This window comes from Rutidosis leptorrhynchoides, chromosome 11, assembly GCF_046630445.1.
Source record: "Rutidosis leptorrhynchoides isolate AG116_Rl617_1_P2 chromosome 11, CSIRO_AGI_Rlap_v1, whole genome shotgun sequence".
NCBI classification, from domain to species: domain Eukaryota; kingdom Viridiplantae; phylum Streptophyta; class Magnoliopsida; order Asterales; family Asteraceae; genus Rutidosis; species Rutidosis leptorrhynchoides.
The window spans coordinates 11,917,099-11,940,000 of NC_092343.1; the positions used below are offsets into that span (position 1 = coordinate 11,917,099).

The 22,902-nt window shown below is 31.6% G+C and overlaps 2 protein-coding genes across 2 annotated transcripts in view; one reads left to right on the top strand and one right to left on the bottom strand.

Moving 5' to 3' along the window:
* The first annotated feature begins 19,655 nt into the window (after positions 1 to 19,655).
* Positions 19,656 to 21,540, top strand: LOC139876699 (remorin 4.1-like). The gene is made up of 2 exons (XM_071864072.1): positions 19,656 to 20,397; positions 21,133 to 21,540. The coding sequence occupies exons 1-2, from the start codon at positions 19,777 to 19,779 to the stop codon at positions 21,322 to 21,324; spliced, it is 813 nt and encodes a 270-aa protein (XP_071720173.1). The 5' UTR covers positions 19,656 to 19,776; the 3' UTR covers positions 21,325 to 21,540.
* Positions 21,541 to 21,971: 431 nt separating this feature from the next.
* Positions 21,972 to 22,902, bottom strand: part of LOC139877086 (small ribosomal subunit protein uS10y-like) — a 1,805-nt gene continuing 874 nt past the window's right edge. The window contains exons 3-4 of the mRNA XM_071864498.1: positions 22,863 to 22,902; positions 21,972 to 22,280 (exon numbers count right to left, since the gene is read on the bottom strand). The exon at positions 22,863 to 22,902 is cut by the window's right edge and continues 74 nt beyond it. Coding sequence (XP_071720599.1) covers positions 22,138 to 22,280; positions 22,863 to 22,902 — 183 coding nt within the window. The 3' untranslated portion in view covers positions 21,972 to 22,137. The remainder of the gene's footprint in view (positions 22,281 to 22,862) is intronic.

Here is a 22,902-nt window from a genome sequence, read left to right on the forward strand (position 1 = left end):
CTTGAAGACATGCTACGAGCATGTGTTATTGATTTCAGAAACAGTTGGGATCGACATCTACCGTTAGCAGAATTTTCCTACAACAATAGCTACCATTCAAGCATTGAGATGGCGCCGTTTGAAGCACTTTATGGTAGAAAGTGTAGGTCTCCGATTTTTTGGAGTGAAGTGGGGGATAGACAGATTACGGGTCCGGAGATAATACAAGAAACTACCGAGAAGATCATCCAAATTCAACAACGGTTGAAAACCGCCCAAAGTCGACAAAAGAGCTACGCTGACATTAAAAGAAAAGATATAGAATTTGAAATTGGAGAGATGGTCATGCTTAAAGTTGCACCTTGGAAAGGCGTTGTTCGATTTGGTAAACGAGGGAAATTAAATCCAAGGTATATTGGACCATTCAAGATTATTGATCGTGTCGGACCAGTAGCTTACCGACTTGAGTTACCTCAACAACTTGCGGCTATACATAACACTTTCCACGTCTCGAATTTGAAGAAATGTTTGCTAAAGAAGATCTCACTATTCCGTTAGATGAAATCCAAATCAACGAAAAACTTCAATTTATCGAAGAACCCGTCGAAATAATAGATCGTGAGGTTAAAAGACTTAAGCAAAACAAGATACCAATTGTTAAGGTTCGATGGAATGCTCGTAGAGGACCCGAGTTCATCTGGGAATGAGAAGATCAGATGAAGAAGAAATACCCGCATTTATTTCGAGAAGATACGTCAACACCTCCAACTGCTTAAAATTTCGGGACGAAATTTATTTAACGGGTAGGTACTGTAGTGACCCGAACTTTTCCATGTTTATATATATATTAAATGAAATTGTTATTTTACATGATTAAGTGTTTCCAACATGTTAAACAATCAAACTTGTTAAGACTTGATTAATTGAAATAGGTTTCATATAGACAATTGACCACCCAAGTTAACCGGTGATTCACGAACGTTAAAACTTGTAAAAACTATATGATGACATATATGTGGTTATATATATAGTTAACATGATATTATTATAAGTAAACATATCATTAAGTATATTAACAATGAACTACATATGTAAAAACAAGACTACTAACTTAATGATTTTGAAACGAGACATATATGTAACGATTATCGTTGTAACGACATTTAATGTATATATATCATATTAAGAGATATTCGTACATCATAATATTATGATAATATAATAATTTAAAATCTCTTTTGATATTATAAACATTGGGTTAACAACATTTAACAAGATCGTTAACCTAAAGGTTTCAAAACAACACTTACATGTAACGACTAACGATGACTTAACGACTCAGTTAAAATGTATATACATGTAGTGTTTTAATATGTATTCATACACTTTTTAAAGACTTCAAGACACTTATCAAAATACTTCTACTTAATAAAAATGCTTACAATTACATCCTCGTTCAGTTTCATCAACAATTCTACTCGTATGCACCCGTATTTGTACTCGTACAATACACAGCTTTTAGATGTATGTACTATTGGTATATACACTCCAATGATCAGCTCTTAGCAGCCCATGTGAGTCACCTAACACATGTGGGAACCATCATTTGGCAACTAGCATGAAATATCTCATAAAATTACAAAAATATGAGTAATCATTCATGACTTATTTACATGAAAACAAAATTACATATCCTTTATATCTAATCCATACACCAACGACCAAAAACACCTACAAACACTTTCATTCTTCAATTTTCTTCATCTAATTGATCTCTCTCAAGTTCTATCTTCAAGTTCTAAGTGTTCTTCATAAATTCCAAAAGTTCTAGTTTCATAAAATCAAGAATACTTCCAAGATTGCAAGTTTACTTCCAAGTTTTCTAAATCCATTCCAAGTAATCATCCAAGATCAATAAACCTTTGTTACTTACAGTAGGTTATCTTTCTAATACAAGGTAATAATCATATTCAAACTTTAATTCAATTTCTATAACTATAACAATCTTATTTCGAGTGGAAATCTTACTTGAAATTGTTTTCGTGTCATGATTCTGCTTCAAGAACTTTCAAGCCATCCAAGGATCCTTGGAAGCTAGATCCATTTTTCTCATTTCCAGTAGATTTATCCAAGGAACTTGAGGTAGTAATGATGTTCATAACATCATTCGATTCATACATAAAAAGCTGTCTTATTCAACGTTATAAACTTGTAATCACTAGAACATAGTTTAGTTAATTCTAAACTTGTTCACAAATAAAGTTAATCCTTCTAACTAGACTTTTAAAATCAACTAAACACATGTTCTATATCTATATGATATGCTAACTTAATGATTTAAAACCCAAAAACACGATAAACACCATAAAACTGGATATACACCGTCGTAGTAAAACCGGGGGCTGTTTTGGTTGGTATAATTAAAAGCTAAGAAGAACTTTGATTTAAAAGCTATACTTCTGGAAAAATGATTTTTCTTATGAACATGAAACTATATCCAAAAATCATGGTTAAACTCAAAGTGAAAGTATGTTTTTCAAAATGGTCATCAAGATGTCGTTCTTTCGACGGAAATGACTACCTCTTTCAAAAATGACTTGTAACTTGTATTTCCGACTATAAACTTATACTTTTTATGTTTAGATTCATAAATTTAAGTTCAATACAAAACCGAGGCCACTGGAATCACTCAAAACGGATTAGAAACGAAGAAATGGCGAGTAAAACAAGATTGATAAAAACTACTCATTTTACCTACGTGAAAGTTAGTAATAAATCTATTCCAACCATAACCTAATCAACTTATATTGTATATTATGTAATCTTGAGATACCATAGACACGTATAAAATGTTTCGACCTATCATGTCGACCCATCTATATATATATATTGCGGAACAACCATAGACACTCTATATGTGAATGTTGGAGTTAGCTATACAGGGTTGAGGTTGATTCCAAAATATATTTATAGTTTGAGTTGTGATCAATACTAAGATACGTATACACTGGGTCGTGGATTGATTCAAGATAATATTTATCGATTTATTTCTGTACATCTAACTGTGGACAACTAGTTGTAGGTTACTAACGAGGACAGCTGACTTAATAAACTTAAAACATCAAAATGTATTAAAAGTTTTATAAATATATGTTGAACATACTTTGATATATATGTATATATTGTTATAGGTTTGTGAATCAACCAGTGGCCAAGTCTTACTTCTCGACGAAGTAAAAATCTGTAAAAGTGAGTTATAGTCCCACTTTTAAAATCTAATATTTTTGGGATGAGAATACATGCAGGTTTTATAAATGATTTACAATATAGACACAAGTACGTGAAACTACATTCTATGGTTGAATTATCGAAATCGAATATGCCCCTTTTTATTAAGTCTGGTAATCTAAGAATTAGGGAACAGACACCCTAATTGACGCGAATCCTAAAGATAGATCTATTGGGCCTAACAAACCCCATCCAAAGTACCGGATGCTTTAGTACTTTAAAATTTATATCATATCCGAAGGGTGTCCCGGAATGATGGGGATATTCTTGTATATGCATCTTGTTAATGTCGGTTACCAGGTGTTCACCATATGAATGATTTTTATCTCTATGTATGGGATGTGTATTGAAATATGAAATCTTGTGGACTATTGTTACGATTTGATATATATAGGTTAAACCTATAACTCACCAACATTTTTGTTGACGTTTAAAGTATGTTTATTCTCAGGTGAATACTAAGAGCTTCCGCTATTGCATACTAAAATAAGGACAAGATTTGGAGTCCATGTTTGTATGATATTGTGTAAAAACTGCATTCAAGAAATTGATTTCGATGTAACATATTTGTATTGTAAACCATTATGTAATGGTCGTGTGTAAACATGATATTTTAGATTATCATTATTTGATAATCTACGTAAAGCTTTTTAAACCTTTATTTATGAAATAAAGGTTATGGTTTGTTTTAAAAATGAATGCAGTCTTTGAAAAACATCTCATATAGAGGTCAAAACCTCGCAACGAAATCAATTAATATGGAACGTTTTTAATCAATAAGAATGGGTCATTTCACTCACAATCTATACCTCAAGCATAATTATCGTTCTACGAATCGTTATACATAAACTATCTTCGTCCTTCGTGATGATTATGTAAAATCTAATGTTTTAGAGATTATGTACTCTAATTCTAGCCGTAAATCTGATGAGTTTAATATCACATTGACTCATTAAATCCATGATTACGTCTAAAGAAAATATATATGTATATATGTTTTCATAAAGATTGTAATTAAAAGTTTTATTGTACAAATTTTTAATGTTGAAAATATTTTAATGGGTAGGTAATACCCGAGGAATATTTAGATTTCACATTAATAAGTCATACTGTACATTCTTTCAAATCTGATTCAACAGTCAATTACTATCCTATTTATATCCACCGATACACGAATCCGTTCATCACCGAATAACCATTTTCATTCAATTTCATATTTGGATTTTGACTTATCAGAATCCGACGAGTGGCATAATGAAGAAAACATTGGACAAAATAAAATTTGTTAGAAACAAACAAATTAACTATGAGAAATTTTGTTAAGAATCCACGATAACAAAATCCAGCTATTCCTAGCTAACTGATTACATTTTATTTATCGCAATTTATATATCGCAATTTACATTCTCGCAACTTTATTTATCGTTATTTAATTTCTGTTATTTATTTTTACGCACTTTAAATATCGGGACATGTATACAAGGTTTTGACATATCATATCGACGCATCTATATATATTATTTGGAATCACCATAGACGCTCTATATGTTGTAATGATCGAGTTCGTTATACAGGGTTGAGGTTGATTCTATAATAATATATATAATTTGAGTTGTGATCGAGTCTGAGACATGTACACGAGTCACGGCACGTATTAATTAATTCGAATATTATATATTGCTAACTGTGGACTATCAACTGATGACTAATGACATTGGACAATTAAAATGAATTAAAATATTGATTATAACGTATGAAACTAAACATTTCTTCAAGTTTGCCACTTGATTTCATCTTAAACTTCATTTGTATTTTGACAATTACAAAATACGTTCAAATCTTTCATGATTCTTGGCAACACCTCAATCGGGAGGATGAACCAACCGCACTTCATCTACGGAAGAAAAGATTGATGCGTATAGTTATGGACCTGAAAACTCTCGGAAGCTGAGTAAACGTTTAACGCGTAGCTGTGCTAATTTCCTTTAGCGTTATTATTACCGAAAATAACCTTTCAATCTCTTTCCAAATTAGCAAATTTTGTCACAGCTCCAGCAAGTCAACTTCGACTTTTCGTTCGAAACAGCCTTATTATAACCTTGACATATATGCGTGCTCTTTCATTGTTACCGGGGAACCTTTTATATTCCACCATATTACCATCAGCGTTTAATCATTCAAAAATACAATTCTCTTGAAACCCCTCGGATTGATAACCGATGATTCAGATATGGTAGCATTAAATGCAGAGAAAACAGCAAAAATGTAGATGGTCTAAACGGTCAAAAGTTGATAACAAGGAATGGAAGGTTGGAAAAACTCAATAGAAAATTTAGTACCGAAAAGCGGATTATGCGAAACTATGAAGGAAGCCGTGGACAAAGCACAAAGAATAAGTTTGACTTCAAAGAATCCAAATGATTCAATGTATGCTGAAGTCTTTAGCGAATATCTTGCTCCTTACTCTAAACCATTGCGGACAATAGTTTCCATCATCCTCTGATCTTAGATATTCAAAGATATTATCGTATATTTCATCATAAATATCCTCGATATTTCTGAATACATTTTCATAACTAATCTTATCTGAGATCATTTATCTCTTTGAGCTATCAGTGTTACATCATATGAGAAACTATTAGTTTCTATATTCTGTAAACTTTCGAGTTTAAAATACGAATGATTTGAAGTAGTGTTGGGAACTGATGCATGAGTTAGTATAATATAATGACACTTGATCAACGTGATTATATGACAGTAATTCATGTTGAGTTTCTAATGGAACGTGATGATTCACAGGACATACCGTCATCATGTGCCATTTACGCGACTCTTACATTCTACCTAATCTCCAAACATATCAAGAACATATTTCTTGATAATTCTATCTTTTCGGATATTCTGGTAATTTACCAAATCAATATCGTGCCATTACGATTTTATTCTTAGAACATTAACTATGTTCATCCAAAAACTTCATAACTATGAATTCTGGACCATTATTCGCTTGACTTAAAGTCGGGAAGAGAAGATAAAAGTATTGAACTCTTGAATATAAAATAAAATATAAAGTTCGACAACAACACATAAACTACAAACCGTGCATATCAATACGTATTGCCACGTAAAGGCACGGGAAAATTAAAAAAAAAAACACTATAACCCCAAGGTAATAGTAGAAGTGAATAAAATCCTTCGGTGGTAGATGAAAGAGAAGAATGACAGATATGAAAGTTAAGAGTATATCAAGGATCAGAACGGGATGGAGCATATTGATGAATGTTTAATTGAGGAGAAAGAATAGAAGATGTGAGATATGGAAAGTAAGGAAAAGAAGGGGGTGGATTTATAATAAAATATCCGACAGAGCAATCAAAACAGATGATCGAATTTAAAACGGATCCTAATTCCCTTGATTACCGAAGAATCAAATCTTATATAGATTTCGAAGATTTTCTTTAAATTCCTTGAATTTCTGAATTCAACCGTTACCACGTCAAAAGTTAAGACGAATCTTTGATTCCTAATGTCACTCTTTTGTGATAACTTCACTCATACGCTTCGAATAATTGAATTGTTCTATCTGTATTACTCACTAATGATAAAACTCTAATTTCCAACTCATATGAGTCATGAAAACGTACTTATTGTCAGTCATTACCATCCCAGTCAAATTTCGGGACGAAATTTCTTTAACGGATAGGTACTGTGATGACCCGGAAATTTCCGATCAAATTTAAACTTTAATCTTTATATAATTCCGACACGATAAGCAAAGTCTGTAATATAGAGTCTCGAAAACTTTGGAACTATGTTCATATGTTCAATTACCCTTTGACTATGCCCGACGATTCACGAACAATAAATTGTAAATAAATATGTAAATACGTATGTGGATATAAAATAAAAATAAAATAAAATAAATATAAGTATATATAATATTTTGAATTAGTAAAGTATACTTTAATTAATTAAAACTTAAAATGTAAAAATAACAATTAGAATAATTAAGTTACTATTAATATATATAAATATATATATATATGTTACTATAAAATATACATAAAATGTATAAATATTATCTATACAGTAAAAGTCAACACATAATGTGATATTACATAAATCATAAATAATAATATATTAGATTACTAGTTTGGATATAATTAATATATTAATATTATTTTCCCTTAAATTCATCATTTTTATTGATAATACTAACATCAATATTTGTACTAGTAACATTATTACTTCAAAAATAAAATATATAAGATTTGAGTTGTATTAAGTAATATTATTAATGTTATTATTATCATTACTAATATTAAGATTATTATTATCTCTATTATTTTTATTATTACTAAGTTTGGTTATTGTTATTAAGATTAAGTATAGATATTAAGATTGTATTATTGATAATATTCAGTTTCCTTAAAACGTAAAATAAAGATATAATTATATAAACAAATATACGAATAAATAGATACACATGTATATTATATCGGTACATACAGATTATATATATATATATATATATATATATATATATATATATATATATATATATATATATATATATATATATATATATATATACACGAATATATATACATAAATAAAAATAAATATATCTGTATTTTGTTAACATCCACATCTGATCTAATTTTGAGGCTGAGCCTATTTATGTAGCAATCAAAGACTGTACCTGATTTGTCTTCCTACCTTTTAACCGATTGCAAAAGATAGAATCTATTACAGTGTATAAAAAAAATTTGTTACACATCCCTATCTAACTTTAATCCTTTCTGTACTATGGCTTTCTGTCGAAATCACGAGGACATTTTAATCTTTATATAACAATCTATCAACTAGTGCCAATTCTCTGTTATTTCAATGTAAGAATCAAATCACCATCTCTACTCTTACTACAACCCGACACCAAACCATATAACAACCATTATGCTCAACCGTCACCACCCTACTTGTTTCCTGTTTCTACTCGATGTTTCAGCCAAACCACTTGAATATATTGTGCTGTCATGATCACTCCCAAAATCATCACCAAACTTACGGGTTACCACTATTCGAAAACTAAACCAAACCCACTTGAGTTGTGGTACTATACAAAACTTATTATAAAAACCTCATCAATTTATTTCTCCGGCCACTATGATGATTTTCTATTCTGGGGACGAAGCAAGACTACACACAATCGAATAAATTGCAGCTCGAATGGCTACTGTTACGAATTGGTACTATTCACCGTCTTCTTGAAATATCAATCATGTTCCTGCTATTTTTTTTTTTTTCATTACCTGTTCAATTCAAAGCAATGTTTTCGTTTCATGTTATGGTTACCAACACCTACACCATCTCAAACCCACCACTATCACCACTCCATCCTCATTGTTTTCTTCGATCAACCACCATGAAATCACCCATTAAACTGTTACGTTATCGTTTCCACAAAACCCACTTGAGTTTTTCTGTTTCTTCGATCAACAACCACCGTAACACCATTACTAAAACATCATCTAAACGGTTAGAATTCACCCAACAAACACCCCGTCCAACTGCAGCTGTACCTGCTTTAGACTAATCCTGTTATGTACCTCTTCTATTTTAAACCGATAAAAATCACCACCACAAACCCTGATTTATGCTGCTCTTTATATACATGTTATGCTACTTCTGTTACAATGAAATATAGATGCACGATGATGATGTTATATGTGAATAATGAGGATAGTAGTTATACGATGATAATAGACGATAGAGTAGATGAATGATGATGTTATTGGTGAACGAAGATGATGACAATGATAATAATTGTTGATGATTAAAGAATAATGATGAAAAGTGATACAGTTAATATTTTTCTCCTTTTGTCGAACCCTACAGCCCCCACAATCACGGATTATTTAATTAAATCATGTAAAGGGTTTGGTGGACCTAAATAGACTTTCGATTGGGGCTTGTGAGCAAGTTAGGCCGAATTCATTTTTCTGTTGGACCACGCATTTCATCTTGGGCCGAGTTCATTTTTCTGTTAGACCCAAAGTAAACATGGGCCAGAGTATAAGGCAGGAATTTTCGGGTTAAGTATAGTTAGGGTGTCAATAATTTCAGAAAGACAAGATGGATCAGTTGGTTAAGGGTGTTTGTATTGACTGAGAGGTCGCTGGTTCGAGCCTCATCTTGGGCATTTCTTTTTGGGAAAAACCTTTTGAAGGGTATATACTCTTATTTTTCAATTCCATTATTATTATTATTATTATTATTATTATTATTATTATTATTATTATTATTTTTATTATTATTATTATTATTATTATTATTAATCTGATTATTATTATCAATGTTATTATTATTAGAATCATAATTATTATTATCATTTTAATTATTGTTATTATTATTATTATCAAAAACATAATACAAATTATTATTATTTTCATAAATATTATTATTAGTATCATTTTATAAATATTAGTGTTATTAGTATTATTATCAACAACAATATCATTAACATTATCATTATTAACAGTAGTATGATTATCATTAATAGTATTGTTATTATTAAAAACTATTATCATTATAATCATTTTTACAAAAATTATTATTTTGTCATCATTAAAACTATTATTATTATCAAGTATTATTTACATCATTATTATTGAAATAATATAAATTTACAAAAGTAAAATTTTAAATAACGTTTTTAAGATTATATGTATTAAAATAAAGGTCATAGATATAAAAATATATTTAAATTACATAACTTAACTATATTAATAATTCTATATTATATAAAATGAAAATATATAAATAATTAATAAAACTTATAAACTATTAAATATAACAATTTCATCACTAATAATAATATATAAATTTATTCGATTACAACTATGTATATTAATAAATATACAAATGATATAGGTTCGTGAATCCGAGGCCAATCTTGCATTGTTTAGTTGTTCAATGTCGTTATATGTATTTTTACTACAAAATACAATACAGTGAGTTTCATTTGATTCTCTTTTACTCTTTATATTTTTGGGCTGAGAATACATGCACTGTTTTAAAGACTGTTTTACAATATTTATATGCGTGAGTTTCATTACTCCCTTTTTAATTGCTTTTGCATTATATATTTTTGGGACTGGGAATACAAGCGCTGTTTTTATAACTGTTTTTACGAAATAGACACAAGTAATTGAAACTTCATTATATGGTTGAATTATCGAAATCGAATATGCCCCTTTTTAGTCTGGTAATCTAAGAATTAGGGAACAGACACCCTAATTGTCGCGAATCCTAAAGATAGATCTATTGGGCCCAACAAGCCCCATCCAAAGTACCGGATGCTTTAGTACTTCGAAATTTATATCATGTCCGAAGGAGGATCCCGGAATGATGGGGATATTCTTATATGCATGTTGTTAAGGTCGGTTACCAGGTGTTCAATCCATATGAATGATATTTTTGTCTCTATGCATGGGACATATGTTTATGAGAAATGGAAATATGAAATCTTATGGTCTATTAAAATTATGAAATGATTATTTATGATAAACTAATAAACTCACCAACCTTTTGGTTGACACTTGAAAGCATGTTTATTCTCAGGTACGAAAGAAATCTTCCGCTGTGTATTTGCTCATTTTAGGGATATCACTTGGAGTCATAAATGGCATATTTCAAAAGACATTGCATTCGAGTCGTTGAGTTCATCAAGATTATTATTAAGTCAAATATAGTTAGATATATTATGAAATGGTATGCAGGACATCAACTTTCGATGTAATGAAAGATTGTCTTTTTCAAAAACGAATGCAATGTTTGTAAAATGTATCATATAGAGGTCAAGTACCTCACGATGTAATCAACTGTTGTGAATCGTTTATAATCGATATGGACTTCGTCCGGATGGATTAAGACGGGCCTTTACATCTGCCATTACTGGCGGTTTGATAGCTTCATCTCCAGTAATCAAAGAAAACAAATTATCTACAGCCATTGCACGGATGACTGGTTGTGCTAATTTCTGCTTATATCGTGATGGTGTCGTCTTGGTCAAAATTCCATCTAATAACTTTCCTGCCATTTCCTCAGTCATAAAGAAATGCTCGTCTTCTTCTCCAAAATCTCAATCATCTTCCACAAAACCTTCATCATTGTGTTGATTCTCAGTATCATCAACCAAAGTAATCAACTGATTTAATAACTTGAATAATTGTGATTTTGAAATTGACTTTCCTTTGCTGTTGTGCTTAACATTCATATCAGATGTCTTCTTAAAAGAAACATTATGCGTTCCTCGCCTGACTTTCCACATTCCTCCACTAAAACTTCCCATCAATGGTTTTCTCAATCGTGATATGGTTTCGTGCACTTGGTCATCTGTTGGACCAGTGTGTATTTGGTCCTCTTCCTCCATTGAAGTTTCTTCAAGAGTTAGATGATCCACTGGTATATTCTCAATGATGTTTTCATCGACTGGTTCGAGTGCTATTTTTGTTGAGGTTGTTTCAGTTGCCTTCATGATCTTGGTGTTTTTGCTGGTCTTTGAGACGGATGGCGCCATTTGTTCGTACGATTTTCCGTATAGCGACTGTAAGGTACCAATACAAGACAATAACTGCTCAGCGTGTGGCGTATGATGTTGATTGTTGTTTACCCTCGAGAAATAATCTCTGCAGACCCGGAACACGGATGAGAGATCCGTGGGGTGACCTCAATCAATCTGTAATTGATCCGTCTAGCGTATTGCTGCTAAGCGGCTAATGTGCGTTTAGAGTGAGAAAGAACTGTGTGAGAGAGAAAGTGTACTTCTCTCTGACTGAAGTTCCGATGTGAAATGTGGTGACCCAGGGGGTCTATTTATAGGCGCAGAATGTCCAAAATTCTCGAGATACACGTGTCAATTACCGAGTGGTTCTGTTACACGAAATATCCAGAAGGTTGGTGGCGTGTGCTGACGTGACTGCGTGCTGTTCACGCACTGAGTTAAAGGGCTTAAGCATAGAAGCTGCCTGCAGGGCTTACGCTTCACGCTGGGCGGCCTGCTGTACGATCGGCGGCAAACACTGAAAACCGCCAAATTTTATTATCTTTTATGCTTTTTGATCCATCTTTCAGTATGGAAATGGTGTTTTTATGCGTGTATCCTTAGGATACACCATTAGTTATGTTGGTTTAAGGTGTTTTCTTGTTGTTCCCATTTATGTTAGTTTACTGTTTTGTTTGGGTCGGTTAAGTTCGAGTCGAGTCGAGTTAGGTATCGTTTTGCGTTGCTTACTCTTCTTGATCAGATCAACCAATGATCGGTAACAAAAAGTTAAGCAAGGTTCGAATTCTAAGACGTTCTTTATGAATTATAAGGCACGACCCTACTCAAGCTTCGGATCAATGTTGAAATGTCCCATTCTTATTGATTAAAAACGTTCCATATTAATTGATTTCGTTGCGAGGTTTTGACCTCTATATGAGACGTTTTTCAAAGACTGCATTCATTTTAAAACAAACCATAACCTTTATTTCATCAATAAAGGTTTAAAAAGCTTTACGTAGATTATCAAATAATGATAATCTAAAATATCCTGTTTACACACGACCATTACATAATGGTTTACAATACAAATATGTTACAACAAAATAAGTTTCTTGAATGCAGTTTTTACACAATATCATACAAGCATGGACTCCAAATCTCGTCCTTATTTAAGTATGCCACAGCGGAAGCTCTTAATAATCACCTGAGAATAAACATGCTTAAAACGTCAACAAAAATGTTGGTGAGTTATAGGTTTAACCTATATATATCAAATCATAATAATAGACCACAAGATTTCATATTTCAATACACATCCCATACATAGAGATAAAAATCATTCATATGGTGAACACCTGGTAACCGACATTAACAAGATGCATATATAAGAATATCCCCATCATTCCGGGACACCCTTCGGATATGATATAAATTTTGAAGTACTAAAGCATCCGGTACTTTGGATGGGGTTTGTTAGGCCCAATAGATCTATCTTTAGGATTCGCGTCAATTAGGGTGTCTGTTCCCTAATTCTTAGATTACCAGACTTAATAAAAAGGGGCATATTCGATTTCGATAATTCAACCATAGAATGTAGTTTCACGTACTTGTGTCTATTTTGTAAATCATTTATAAAACCTGCATGTATTCTCATCCCAAAAATATTAGATTTTAAAAGTGGGACTATAACTCACTTTCACAGATTTTTACTTCGTCGGGAAGTAAGACTTGGCCACTGGTTGATTCACGAACCTATAACAATATATACATATATATCAAAGTATGTTCAAAATATATTTACAACACTTTTAATATATTTTGATGTTTTAAGTTTATTAAGTCAGCTGTCCTCGTTAGTAACCTACAACTAGTTGTCCACAGTTAGATGTACAGAAATAAATCGATAAATATTATCTTGGATCAATCCACGACCCAGTGTATACGTATCTCAGTATTGATCACAACTCAAACTATATATATTTTGGAATCAACCTCAACCCTGTATAGCTAACTCCAACATTCACATATAGAGTGTCTATGGTTGTTCCGAAATATATATAGATGTGTCGACATGATAGGTCGAAACATTGTATACGTGTCTATGGTATCTCAATATTACATAATATACAATACAAGTTGATTAAGTTATGGTTGGAATAGATTTGTTACCAATTTTCACGTAGCTAAAATGAGAAAAATTATCCAATCTTGTTTTACCCATAACTTCTTCATTTTAAATCCGTTTTGAGTGAATCAAATTGCTATGGTTTCATATTGAATTCTATTTTATGAATCTAAACTGAAAAAGTATAGGTTTATAGTTGGAAAAATAAGTTACAAGTCATTTTTGTAAAGGTAGTCATTTCAGTCGAAAGAACGACGTCTAGATGACCATTTTAGAAAACATACTTCCACTTTGAGTTTAACCATAATTTTTGGATATAGTTTCATGTTCATAATAAAAATCATTTTCTCAGAATAACAACTTTTAAATCAAAGTTTATCATAGTTTTTAATTAACTAACCCAAAACAGCCCGCGGTGTTACTACGACGGCGTAAATCCGGTTTTACGGTGTTTTTCGTGTTTCCAGGTTTTAAATCATTAAGTTAGCATATCATATAGATATAGAACATGTGTTTAGTTGATTTTAAAAGTCAAGTTAGAAGGATTAACTTTTGTTTGCGAACAAGTTTAGAATTAACTAAACTATGTTCTAGTGATTACAAGTTTAAACCTTCGAATAAGATAGCTTTATATATATGAATTGAATGATGTTATGAACATCATTACTACCTTAAGTTCCTTGGATAAACCTACTGGAAAAGAGAAAAATGGATCTAGTTTCAACGGATCCTTGGATGGCTCGAAGTTCTTGAAGCAGAATCATGACACGAAAACAAGTTCAAGTAAGATCATCACTTGAAATAAGATTGTTATAGTTATAGAAATTGAACCAAAGTTTGAATATGATTATTACCTTGTATTAGAATTATAACCTACTGTAAGAAACAAAGATTTATTGAGGTTGGATGATCACCTTACAAGATTGAAAGTGAGCTAGCAAACTTGAAAGTATTCTTGATTTTATGTAACTAGAACTTGTAGAATATATGAAGAACACTTAGAACTTGAAGATAGAACTTGAGAGAGATCAATTAGATGAAGAAAATTGAAGAATGAAAGTGTTTGTAGGTGTTTTTGGTCGTTGGTGTATGGATTAGATATAAAGGATATGTAATTTTGTTTTCATGTAAATAAGTCATGAATGATTACTCATATTTTTGTAATTTTATGAGATATTTCATGCTAGTTGCCAAATGATTGTTCCCACATTGTTAGGTGACTCGCATGGGCTGCTAAGAGCTGATCATTGGAGTGTATATACCAATAGTACATACATCTAAAAGCTGTGTATTGTACGAGTACGAATACGGGTGCATACGAGTAGAATTGTTGATGAAACTTAACGAGGATGTAATTGTAAGCATTTTTGTTAAGTAGAAGTATTTTGATAAGTGTATTGAAGTCTTTCAAAAGTGTATAAATACATATTAAAACACTACATGTATATACATTTTAACTGAGTCGTTAAGTCATCGTTAGTCGTTACATGTAAGTGTTGTTTTGAAACCTTTAGGTTAACGATCTTGTTAAATGTTGTTAACCCAATGTTTATAATATCAAATGAGATTTTAAATTATTATATTGTCATGATATTATCATGTATGAATATCTCTTAATATGATATATATATATATTAAATGTCTTTACAACGATAATCGTTACATATATGTCTCGTTTAAAAATCATTAAGTTAGTAGTCTTGTTTTTACATATGTAGTTCATTGTTAATATACTTAATGATATGTTTACTTATCATAGTATCATGTTAACTATATATATATCCATATATATGTCATCATATAGTTTTTACAAGTTTTAACGTTCGTGAATCACCGGTCAACTTGGGTGGTCAATTGTCTATATGAAACATATTTCAATTAATCAAGTCTTAACGAGTTTGATTGATTAACATGTTGGAAACATTTAATCATGTAAATATCAATCTCAATTAATATATATAAACATGGAAAAGTTCGGGTCACTACAAATGTCCCCAAAAGCAAGGAGTACGCCTGCTTGTGCCAACGAGAACACCTAAAAAATGTAATTCAACTCCACGTAAGATAACCAAAGTACGGTTGAGCACTTTGCTCACAATCCTAGCGAGGGTTATAATTTGCAGGAACATTCTATAGTCTTCCATAAACGAAGCATTTAAAGGATCAAGAATTCGATCAACCACAATATTTATTCAACGGATTTTCAAGACATACATTTAAGTTTATTATATTATATCTTTTTCTTGTTCAAGATTGTTATGTTGGTTTAAGGGGTTTTCTTGTTGTACTCATTGATGTTAGTTTGATGTTTTGTTTGGGATTTGGTTAAGTTCGAGTTGAGTTAGGTATTGTTTTGTGTTGCTCACTCTTTTCGAGTATTTTCATGACGGGTCACCTTTAAGTGTATTTAGTTAAGGTTCCTTCATCTTTAGATGAAGTTTTCTATTTAATTGTAGTCCTTATTCTAGTAAAAAAAGTTCTTCCTCTAAGTAAATCGGGTATCGGATAGCAATTAGTTGTTTTTCCATCGTGACACAATACATAATATGCATCGCTGTTTATTCTCAATTGGGCATATGGTCTTCAAAAACTAAATGGGTTAGCATTTGGTCGCATTGTCATCGTTAATTTGACACTGTGTCCTTTGCTTTCCCGACTTGTTTTTTCAAGTTGTTTCTTCTAGTCTTTTTTTGGATATCAGTTTGGGATCATTCAAGAGGGACTAAACCACCCACGCGTTCGTCTCCCATAGTTACATAACATGCCCCCAACTACTGCCCTTGAAGAAACCCGGACCAATCCGATGGCATGGTCGGTAAAACCCCCACTCCCCGTTGCCCCCACACTAAGCGAAAGACGACATGTGTGAATACTTCAGGTCAGGGATAACATTGAGTGCAATGTTGCAGCCCAGCGGAGTCGTGTTTCTTCTAGTCTATATGTCCATTGAGGCTTTTTTCAATCGAGTTTAATGTATTGATTCGTAATTAGTCTTTTATTCCTTGTACTCTTATAATTATCAATAAAACTGTTTATCTTTTAAAAAAAAAAGTAAAAAAGTTCATAATATAGAATATAAGAATTTTTAAAAAACTTTATAGTTGTTTAAAATACTAACTTTATTATAAAATTAAGGGTTAAAGCCATAAATAGGCCATATACTTTCATTTTTGTCCCAATGTAGGCTATATACCTCAAAAAATATCAATGTAGGTTATATACTCTTAAAAGTTGTATCGATGTACACAAATTTAACAAGTTACCTGCTGAACCGGTAAAGTTAATTATTTAACATTTTTTTTGCATTTTATATGGTTAAAAATAGGTCATATACTTTCAATTTTGTTCCGATGTAGGCTATATACTTTCAGTTTTGTTCCGATGTAGGCTATATACTTTCAGTTTTGTTCTGATGTATCACCAACGTCATTCTCCACTTAGGATGCCACGTCATCGTTTAGTTATTTATCCGGTTAATAAGTTTTGTCCGTTCATATTAGTACACTTTATGAAAGTATATAGTCTACATTGATATTTTTCGGGATATATACCCTACATTGGGACAAAAATGAAAGTATATGGCCTATTTATAGCAACTAAAACTAACAAATAAAGGGAAATAAGTAGGAAATGAAGTCAAGTAAAAAAAAAAAAAGGGAAAGAAGTAGGAAATGAAGTCAAGTAATAATGCTCACTTAATTTTCCCATAAAAAGTTCACTCGGTAGGTAATATAAAGATGATACATAAAATTCGTGTGTTTTTTTCCCCAAAGCAATCAAATTATGTACAAAGATCATTTTATTACGATTTACGAGTAATAAGTAGTCACGATTGTGGAGTTATAATTTTAATAATTTGGTGTACATAAAAACTAAAAAAAAAAAAAAAAAAAAAAAACAAAATAATTCCGATATCTCATTTTTACCTTTAAAATGTCACATTCAACATGTTATACTTTTGTATTACATTCAATCTTATCTTATAAAGTTAAATCGGTTTTTTCTCAAGATATTTTTTTATCATTAAGTTTTTATATCTCCAATCAACAGTTTTAATTAAAGTATTTAATCAGTTTTTCTCATTTTCTGCGATTAGTTTCCAAGCAACCCAGTTCCCGCGATTAGTTGCCGAGCAATCTAGAATGGTCCTTGGAGTTTTCTACTTAGCGTGTGTGGATCGCAAATAAGAGTATTCGATGCAAAAATTGCCGGTAAAAAGAAAAGCATTTATCATTTTTCCTTGTAGTGAACACTCAAACAATTATTAAAAAGTTTAACATAGTGTTAAATGTTATGTTTAAAAATTTATGAAATGCATAACTTATTTGTAAGCCGATAATTATCAAATAATTTTTTAAAAATGGGAGGTGAATTCCACACACCACTTTTTATCCATGTACACCTAATTACCTATTAGACTCTTAATTATACATTATACATACAATAATAATAAAAGTTCAACTCCCTAGATTAATCTAGGAGTATAAATGTAAGTTTACGAGAGAAAAGTGTACATAGATCAAAAAGTGGTGTGTGAATATCACCTCCCTTTAAAATTAACTATCTTCACTTAATTTATGAAAGTATTTTTTGGTTTGTTGGTTGCGTATATTTTTTATTGTAATGTTGATTTAAGGTGTTTTTTTGTTGTTCCCATTTATGTTTGGTGTTTTGTTTCGAATTTGGTTAAGTTCGAGTTGAGTTATGTATCGTTTTGTGATGCTTATTTTTCTCGATCAGCACAACCAGCGATTGGTTTACGGAACAATGAGTTAAGCAAGGTTTGAATTCTAAGATCCTCTTTAAAAATTATAAGGCATGGTCGTACTCGAGCTTCAGATCAATATCCTAGAAGCAAGGAGTAGGCCCGCATGTACCAAAAAAACCTAATTCAGCTCCACGTAAGATAGTCAAAGTACGGTTGAACAATCGACATGATATATCTGCTCACATTCCGGGTAAGGGTCATAATTCGCAGGAACATTCTACAGTCTTCCAAAAGCGAAGCATTTAAAGGATCAAGAATTCAATCACCCACAATATTTACTCATTGGATTTTCAAGACATATACTTTAGTGTATGATATTAGATTTTTTTCTTGCTCAAGATTGATATGTTGGTTTAAGGTGTTTTCTTGTTGTTCCCATCTATGTTAGTTTTTTGTTTGGGATTCGGTTAACTTCGAGTTATGTATCGTTTTGTGTTGCTTACTCTTCTCGAGTCTTTTCATGACGGGTCGCCTTTGATTATACCGGTTAAGGTTTCTTTATCTTTAAACGAAGTTTACTATTTAACGGTATTCGTTGTTTTAGTAAAGAAAAGTTTATTAATATAGAATATAAGAAATTTTTAAAAAATTTACAGTTGTTTAAAATACTAACTTGATTATAAAACTAATAAACAAAGGAAAAGAAGTAAGAAAATAAAAAAGTTCACTCGGTAGGTAATTAATTTAATAACATAAATCAATTACGAGTAGAATTTTAGTTTTATTCTATCCATCTATTATCAATCCTACACAACTGGTTTATTTCAATAGAGTGAATGTTTTTGAGTAAAAATAAGTGAGTTAATTAATTAACGAATAAATAAATAAATAAATTTTAGTGAAAGGGATTTGATGTGTTTTATGTACGTTATACTTGGACAAAAAAATATATGTTGTGTCACTCAACGCTCTATGCAAGTCATTTCTTGTGTGGTTCAAATTTAGTTAATTAACCCAAACACTAATCATATCATTATCATCAAACTCATACTTTATATCCTTTAAACACTTCTCTCTCCCCTTCCTAAATTCACTATTAATTTTTTGTTATCTTCCCATAAAACAAACATGTTCAATGATCAAATACCTTCTTCCTCTCATCAAAATCAAAATCAAAACCAAAATGATGAAGATGAAGATGATGAAAACATAAGAGAAATTCATGCTTTAACACCCCCTTTACCACTTCCTCCCTCTTATCGTCGTCGCGAAAATTGGGACACCACGAGCCACCGATCATCATCACTTTCGGTTGTTAGTACCGAAAGTGAAAACTTTACAACCATGAGTCGAGAATTTAACGCTTTGGTTCTCGCGGGAACGGGCATAAATGGAAGTGAAACAAGTGAAGTTGCTAATAGTATGAACACAAATAATGGAAGTAGTAATCTAGAAAGAATTGGTGAGGATGATATTGTTGATAATAATCCTTTAGCAATTGTGGCGGATAATAATCCTATTATGTCACCAAGTAGACGGAGTGGTCAAAATTTGGTGAACGCTGGTGGGAACGTTAACGTGGCATCCGTGGTAACGGTTAAAAAAGAAGAGGTTGAATCGAAGATTTTGGCTTGGCAAAACGCGAAGATTGCTAAGATTAACAATCGGTTTAAACGTGATGATGCAATAATCAACGGGTGGGAGAACGAACAAGTTCAAAAGTCTACTTCGTGGATGAAGAAAATCGAGGTACGTTTCTTTAACAGTAACAGTAATAGTAACGACAAATATGTTAACAGTAACATAGTAACAATAACAACTGATGTAGAAACTAACTTTTCTATTACGTGCATCTTTAAGTGTTTTTCAAGAACTTTTGCATACGAGGTATATGGTATAGTATCTTTTTTATGCTAGATCCTATTGGTACTGGTTCAAACTACAGAGTATGATTGAGTATGAGGTAGAGGTTTTGAACATAAGGTACAAGTGTTAATGCATGAGGTTCAAAGTATAGTTGCAGGGTTGGAAAATTCAGTAACTAACAGTTGGCCAATCATGGAATCATCAATGTCCACATAGATCATATGCACTATCTGAAAAGTATGAGAAAAAGACAATAGTCAATTTGAGAAAGTTGAATCCATCTTTTAGAGTAAGATGTACAACTTTACTGGCATGGTGTACAAGTGAAATATGCATGATAGTTGGACAATTCTTCGAATGGAATTTTCTAAGGTAGTAGTGACCATACATGCCTTTTAGAGATTGTGTTTCTTTTATGAAAGTGGAATTAAGATGGTTACTAAACTTATACGAGTAACACATAAATTCATATCTAGATTTGTTGCTAAATTGTTGTTTTCGTTATTCGATTCATTTACCAGTATTATGTTGTTTCTGTTATGTTAACTCGCTACAACATTTGAGGATGTTAATTAAAGACAAAAACACTAACGGAATATATAATGTCGCATAATGTAGAGGAAACTGGAGGCAAAGCGAGCACGTGCAATGGAGAAAATGCAGAATGACATAGCAAAAGCTAAAAGGAAATCAGAAGAAAAAAGGGCTACAGCAGAGGCGAAAAGAGGGACCAAAGTGGCTAGGGTTTTGGAAGTTGCTAACTTAATGCGAGCCGTTGGTCGAGCTCCTACCAAACGTTCTTTCTTTTAAGCTTTGTCACATCTATAATCACAAGTTGATTAGGTTTTGAATAATGTGCATCACTGAGTGATGGAGTCGGATTCAGTTTTTATATAGGACATTGTAGAGATATGGTGAGAATATTAAGATGTACCATAAAAATAGAGGAGTTTGCACAAAACAAAGATTGGTGTGTTTAAAGTATTTTAAATTCTTAATATAGTGTGTATGAGCCTTTCCACAGTTTATCATCAGTTTCTTTATATTTGAAGAACTGCACTCACAAGTCACAACTTACAACTTCAGCTACACTTGCACAGTAGGATAATGAAAAACCCAAACATTCGCGTATAAAGAATACAAACATGCTTCGTTTACAAAGGATCATAATGGCTATTTTACCCAGTTTATGGTTTAAAGACATATTTGCAAAACAAGTAGCAACATATGTTTAGTGCGTTAACATATTTGGAACATACAACACAATGAACATAAGATAAAACCATGTCCATATATATATATACAAGCCTCAGTTTACCTAATTTTGATCAACCTGTACTAAGCCTTTAGTAAATCTTGAATTCAAGTATTTATCTAATGATTTCACTACATTTAAAAGGGTGAAGACATTTCAATTTCAATGCATAGTATAGAAATGCATTAAGTTTCAATAAATATAAAAGATGAAAATAAAACACAACTCTGACTTTCTTGATGGGTCAAATACTTCCAAAATTGAGAGGGTATAAATACTACACGAAAAGAAACTATTACATAAAGAAAAGACGTTCTTACCCAACATAGAACATTGTAATGTAATAGAAAGACAACATTTGAGACAATTTAAGAGTCGGCAATGGTGACCTCAACCTCAACACCAGGTTCAATAGTGATGGAGGTGATTTGCTTCACCACATCTGGTGAGCTGAAAAGATCAATAACACGCTTGTGGACACGAAGCTCAAATCTGTCCCATGTGTTTGTTCCTATAGAGCACCAATAACCAAACATACTGAGTTATAATTTTACTCATCTTCGGATTATATTAAAAAGAATGTAGAAGATGCACATCAGAATCTGCTCACAGTTAACACATTAACAAGGACTTGCTAAAACTTTTAGTATTCCAAAGTTCAACCAAAATATAAGAAAAATATACATCAGTTATTAACAGGATGATGATGATGTCAAGTGCCATAGAGTTGGTGTGTGAATATGAAAACTCAAAAAGTTATGACATCAAACAAAAGAAAGCTTTGAGTGTGGAGTATTTTAAACTTAGGCTCACAAAGATACCTGTCTTCATATCAGAAAAACTTACTTAAAACCATAATCATAAATTTAAGTTATCCAAGAAGTAGCTAAACCAAGATTATGTATTACTTATTGTGTGCAGTAGTTCAACTTGGTTGTTATAAACTTATGATGATCACTAGGTAAAGCATTTTTTGTACGACTCGTAGCTAATCGTGTTTTCTTTGTGTGTTGTAAATCAAGATTTACGAAAAGTAGTCAACAAATAACACGTTTGCGTTCAACTTCACACGTAATAGACCAAAAATCATTACCTTCACCACAAGGAGACTTCCTGGTTGTGATATTAAGAAC

What these genes read in the sequence shown, in the direction of transcription:
- LOC139876699 (XM_071864072.1), top strand. Translation starts at nt 19,777, where the DNA reads ATGTTCAATGATCAAATACCTTCTTCCTCTCATCAAAATCAAAATCAA. An exon ending in CGTGGATGAAGAAAATCGAG is followed by an intron (nt 20,398 to 21,132) that starts GTACGTTTCTTT and finishes CGCATAATGTAG; the next exon opens with AGGAAACTGGAGGCAAAGCG.